At 35.6% G+C, this 6,286-nt stretch overlaps 1 protein-coding gene across 2 annotated transcripts in view; it reads right to left on the reverse strand.

Moving 5' to 3' along the window:
• Positions 1 to 4,510: 4,510 nt before the first annotated feature.
• ONECUT1 (one cut homeobox 1) overlaps positions 4,511 to 6,286 on the reverse strand; it is a 76,266-nt gene continuing 74,490 nt past the window's right edge. For both annotated transcript variants that reach the window (XM_073618745.1, XM_073618744.1), the window contains one exon: positions 4,511 to 6,286. This exon is cut by the window's right edge and continues 58 nt beyond it. In XM_073618745.1, the coding sequence (XP_073474846.1) occupies positions 6,058 to 6,286 (229 nt within the window). In that variant the 3' untranslated portion in view covers positions 4,511 to 6,057.

Genomic DNA, 6,286 nt, shown 5'->3' on the forward strand with positions numbered 1-6,286 from the left:
TTATTAAATAAAGATATAAGTGTTATTGTTTTAAAAGCAAAGTAAATAACATTAAAACTTTGTTGCATTTAATTTTGCAACCTGTCCTGACCCAACCCCTTTCTATTTTACCTTTGGGGAAAATAATTTATCTTGAGAGAGCAACAGAGAGACTAAAATAATAACATAAAGAAATGTAAAATAAATAAAAGAGTTATAAAGCTTTAGGATGAAGGTTAACATTTACTGAACTATTTAAGTTCTGTCTCATCACATAGACTTTCTATACAACATAACCCTAAAGATTTCTTATACTATGAGGTATTTGGAGGAATTGGTAAGAGGACTGCACGGCCTACATCCAGGCAAGAGGTACTCGAAGCGAGATGGCCAAGCACAGAGCGAGAGAGAGAGAGAGAGAGAGAGAGAGAGAGAGAGAGAGAGAGATAGAAAAAGGAGACTGTCAATAAGCTGGGACAGACCTAAACTTTGGTTTATCAGCTATAAGAGTGAAAAATAAAATCCTTTGGTATCAAACAAATGTTCATTGCATGGTTGCACTGCAAAAGCACCACGGTGAAGAATTATTTCTTTGTCAGTATTATTAGTTTTATTTTATCAGTGGCCTTTACAAGAGGCTGAGGTATTCAAAGACGTATAAGGTGAGATAAAAGAGGTCAACAGCGGTTTAACACTTTGGTATAAGCAAGGCACTCGTCCTATGAGTTTACAAAGTTTGCAACATCTTTGCCTAAAGCGGTACTCCTAACACTGGTAATGATTTGGTATGTAGCATTCATTGGTTTTTTGGAAGGCTTCAGATGGCCTTGAATAGGCAATGATCATGGTCTGGCTTAAACAATATTAGCCATTAAAAAAAAAAAAAAAAAAAAAAAAAAAGCAAAAGAAAAACAACAAGAAAACTATAGCTAGCTGCACACTATTAGACTGACAGTTGGGGCAAGCGGCCAGACCTTTGGCAATGCATACAGTTAAAAGAAAAAGTGCCAATGCCCCAGCTGAGTTGGGAGCAGAACAAGCATAAACATAGCTACATCATGGATGCAGTCATTGTGAGATCATAAGTTCTATTTCAGGTGTTCAGTATTAAATCACTGACAATTGGATCAGCAATCAAGATTATATTCTGTCCATGGGATAATTTTTAACAGATTAGCCCTAAGTATACCTAATTAATTGTAATTTTTATATGTGTGTGAACCTTAATTGTTAATAAACTGTGATTAGGGTTGACCTACTAAAGTGCTTTTTCATTTACTTCAGGAAATCTGAACTTAAATCTTTACTTAAATCATCCAATCACATGCATTTTTTTTAAATTCCCTTGCACTTGATTGGATGTTTAAAGTGGACATAGTTTTTTTTAAAGTGAAGAATGTATTCCTTTAGTAAGAAACCCTTTTGAATCACTAATCATGGATGCTAACAGTTGTATTTGCAACTTGGAAGATTATGTGTATATATAAGGGATGACTGTGAAAAAGTGACAGTTAATTTGTATTCTGGTGGCACTAAATATATACATTTATATATATGTAAAGTTTTTGGTGTTTCATTTGTGCCCAACACAAGGATAATTTTTTTTTCCTTTTTTGGGTGGGAGGGAGCAACATCGCCATGGAGAATTGATGAGCTGGACCTTGATCATATAAGGCCATCTGGTCCCTCTGCTATTGAGTCCATCAGTCTCAAGGGTGCTTTGCAGCACCTCTGACCCTGAAGGGGTTAATTATAATATTTGTGAAAAAGAAAAAAGAGTTATATTTCTGAAAGGTCAGGGGTCATGGGTCAGGAGTCAGGGGAAGGTCGCTGAGTGCCTTTGACAGACGAAGGCCGTGCAAGGAAAAAAAATCTTTGGTATTCTTTGGTATCATCAATGTGATTAAAATCACGAAATGGAAATTGAGTGAGGTAGCATCTTTGGTTCACGCTATAAATAGTCGATCTTTACACTTTTATTTTTTGTTTTTTTTATTACACCTGGAAGCAGCTATTTCTTTGCTTCTTTGTCATTTTAGGAAATTGTTACCAAATGTATTGTAAAGCTAACCACACCACAATAAACCAAAAGGTCAGCATAATGAAATCCAACTGACCTCTGTGATAGGAAATTGAATGCACCACAAACTCTGATTAGGCAACACAGCCAAAGTACTTTCTCTTTGTTTGCTAAATGCATAGTTTTTTTTTTCTGTATATTTCTTTACTTCAATCCGTAGTAAACAAAAAAAAATAAAATAAAATAAAAAAGCAAAACCCACTGTTTTTACTGCCTTTCCAGCTCTGGGGAGTGGACATGTCCTAAGACTCTTTGGTATAGAAAGGGTTGCAGTTTAAAACAGTAGGTGCAACATAATGAAATAAAAAGAAATAGAAAGCCCCCTCCTAAAGCTTATAAGGATTCATTCACATCCTTAAAACCGATGTATAAAAATTTTGCAGACGTTTTTCTGTCTAAAGTCTTAAATGTATAAATTAAAAACAAGCAGACTGTGCACCCATTCATGTATCAAATCATGACCATTTAAAGGCCCTGAGGTCTAAACACTACACTATTAGGACAATGAACATTTATTTACCTTGTTCTGTGATCTCACTGTTAGTAGACTGGCAATTTATGCAGTGATACCATGTAAGTGGGTACATGTTCTAACAATATGGTTTTATATAATGTGTAACTTGTAGGGAGCAAATTGTGACAAATATCTGGTACTATGGATTAGTTATCCAGTTGTGCATTGGTTAAAGTGTTATCACATGTATTGAGTATGCGAACCAGTAAAACATCACTGCTATTTGAATAGGACTCTTTGGTAATTGCAATCAGCTGACCGGTTGCATCTCAAAACACTCCAAATAGAAACAAAGCCATTGTAATAAAACTGCATAAAGTATTAAACTGTGGGATTTCTAAATCTAAAATATAGTATGTTTTTATATATGTGCAATTCTAGCTTTTTTTGTGATAGAATACAATACGAAATGTCTACTTGTAAAATTAATGCAATAATCTAAATGTACTTAAGAGTAACCTTTGAATGGGTCTGCACCGACTGGTACCATGTCATGTTGAGTTATTTTTCCAGATAAGCGGTATTTTCTTGTATTGGATGTTAAAAGAAATAACATAAAGGGCATATGGAAATATGGGAGATGTTGGGATATAAAAACAGAGAGCAGTTAAAGTATTTTGATTTTTAAACAAGCCTACTAAAAATATGCTGCTAATGTCATTTTATCTTAAAGAGAATCAGCCACACAGCAAAGTCCTCATCTGGGAGAATTCTGATTTCAGCTGACATGTCATAGTTTCTTGAATTCCAGTTCCAGGGTAATGACGTAACTTAAATAGGTTTGTCTTTCCTGCATTAGTACTAATACCTGCGCAGAAGCAGAGAACAGGGAGTTTCATCTGAGGTTTCTCACACAGGTATGTTCCTTATGACTGATTCACTTTATTCTTTCCTCAGTGAAAATTCATCAGTTCATGTATAGCCTACAAATGTATTCCTATTTTAGGCAGTAATTCCCTAAATAAAGTAATTGTATAAGCCAGCTTTTGTTTGCTTCAAGCAACCTGTTAGATTAAATGAAAAAAAAAAATATGTATTTCTTTTTCGTACATCCCAGGACACAGAACATCTTCAAATTCATAACAATAGGACCCAAGGTAATAGTTCTGGTTCTGGATCATCTTTTCCTCATTTACCTACTCAGCCAGCGACTGTGGATCGAGCACCTGGGATCTCTGCTTTCTATGTGATGTATGGGTAGTAGCACTGACTTTTTTGTTTATATTCTGGAGACATTCTGCTCCATAAAAGTGGAGCAGACTGCTCCTTCAGTAGTAGGTTGTCCAGGTACCTCATCACAGGAATACCCTGAGGCTGTAATAGCCACAGCCCTGGAGCTAGGACCTTGGATCCTGCTGTTGTGAATTTGAAGATGCTCTGTGTCCCATGATGTACTCAAGGAAAAGGATTTTACAGGTAACCAAAAATTTGACCTTTTTTTCCCCCTTGAAGCAAACGTGTTACTAATGAAAACAGATGCATGTATCACAAACATTTAAAAGCAGACACCTTGGGAACCCCCAAGTCTGGCAAGCACAATATGCCTAGATCTACCACCATCTCTGAGGTTGAACCTTTGCCAAACTCTCCCTATCCACATCCCTCGATGAAGTGCTCTGAGTCTTTCTAGCCAATAGGAATGCTCACAAATCACAAATGTGGGAGCTTTAGAAGATGAGAAAAAGCACATGCATGCACCTCTTATGTGTCTGCTTGTAAGTGTTGGCTGCAATATAATACAGGCATACCCCACTTTTAAGTACACAATGGGGTTTATTTACTAAAGCTGGAAAGTGCAAAATCAGGCTCACTTCTGCATAGAAACTAATGAGCGTCTAACCCCAGCTTATTCAATTAAGCTTTGTTAATAAAACCTGGAAACTCATTGGTTTCTATGCAGAACTGAGCCTGATTTTGCACTTTCCAGCTTTAGTAAATAAACCTCATTGTGTACTTAAAAGTGGGGTATGCCTGTATTTTCTTTAGTGGCAGGCATCCTTTAACGTGGCTGATATTTTAAATCTAATAAGGTGTACATGGTGGGAATAAAACTTATTTTGTTATGGAAACCAATTACTTATATATGGCTGGGAAAAATCTACTGGTTGTTGTATACATATATTTATAGCATTGGGTGAAAAAATCATAAGGAGTTTAACATAGCACCAATCAGAAATCACCTTTTAATACTTTAGGCACACTAAAGTGCTACATATGGGCATATGGTTGGTTGCTGTTCACTTTAGCACATCAGTATTGTTTGCACTACTTTTTATTATATTTGCTTGCTTATGTTTCAGTAATCACTTCCAGGAGACTGAAAAGTGTATTGTTAATTATTTTCATTATATGTAAAGGCAGCAGTCTACTCATATTCATATTACTAGGAATGGGAAGAATACAAACGGCTGGTCCTTGAAAAGAAACTAGATGAATTTCACTGAGGAAAAAAATATTAAAGTTATATATATATATATATATATTTATATATATATATATATATATATATATATATATATATATATATATATATATATATATATATTGAAGTTGATTAACTTGTTTGTGGTATGTGTGAACAGAGGTCACGAAAGCATAAAGTACTTGTGCTCAGTTCAAGCAGATTGCATCCTTCAAATATCTACGACAGTGAAAGAAATCCCTAACACTATGTTTCCTTACAAATAACAGTCCTGGTTATAATGAATGCTTGTGAATTTTCTTTTTTTTTTCTAGTAAGAAATTAGAATAGTTTATACCTACATTTCTTCATACAACAGTATGTAAAAATATCACTGAAATATTAAAATTACTGCAATAAAACACCTGAACTACTATACTAAATGTGTTCTTTGGTATGTTGCACTTGTGGGAGAGGTCATGTTTCTATTTGTCTGGACAACTCTTAACAAACAAAGAGAATGCACAGGTCTAGGTGCCATTTACCCATTTGAACGCCAACAGCAAAACCTTGAAACCGCTAGGTTCAAATGACACAGCTACACTCAGTTCCAATAAACTCAAGACGACTTGTTGGTCACACTGTATCCCAACCCGCAGACAAGTTATGACCGAGTTCCTTACCACTGGACTGTAAGTACAGATACACCATACACCTTCATGTTTAAATGTGCGGTGGCAATGACTACCCATATCAGAAAATGTCCATTCAATGACAAGAGATCACGATGCTCCAAACCACCAGACATCAAAATACTGTGAAGATGATGATGATGGCTGAAGGTGTAAGGCCAGTGGAACTTGTCTTATTATTTTGTTTTTTTGCAAGTCGCTCTCCTGAAAAATGCGCTAAGAAGAAAAGTTCACAGGAGAAATGAGTCTTTGGTTTCTTTGGACTTATAAATAATTTTGGTTTGAAATTGTTTTAAAGTATAAACCTGCTAATTGGATGTCCTTTTCCATTTTATTAAAGCTTTTCCACCGAGGTTGTAGTTTTTTTTTTTTTTTTAATTTTGTGTTTCCTTCATGCTTTGGTACAAGTGCTTGATGAAGATGATGTATTTCCCGAGCTGCCTTCATCTTGCCACTTATCTAGACTCCTCCTGCGAGCATTCATGAAGAAGTTGCTGACTGTGCTGAGTTCCAAGCCAAGCTGCTGGGAAATAGTGATCTGTAATTCTTTGGATGGGCGCTTATTTTCTTTGAATATTGCATGAAGAGTCCTCCGTTGGACATCTGTGAAGACCAACCTT

Source organism: Aquarana catesbeiana, linkage group LG03, assembly GCF_042186555.1.
Source record: "Aquarana catesbeiana isolate 2022-GZ linkage group LG03, ASM4218655v1, whole genome shotgun sequence".
NCBI lineage: Eukaryota > Metazoa > Chordata > Amphibia > Anura > Ranidae > Aquarana > Aquarana catesbeiana.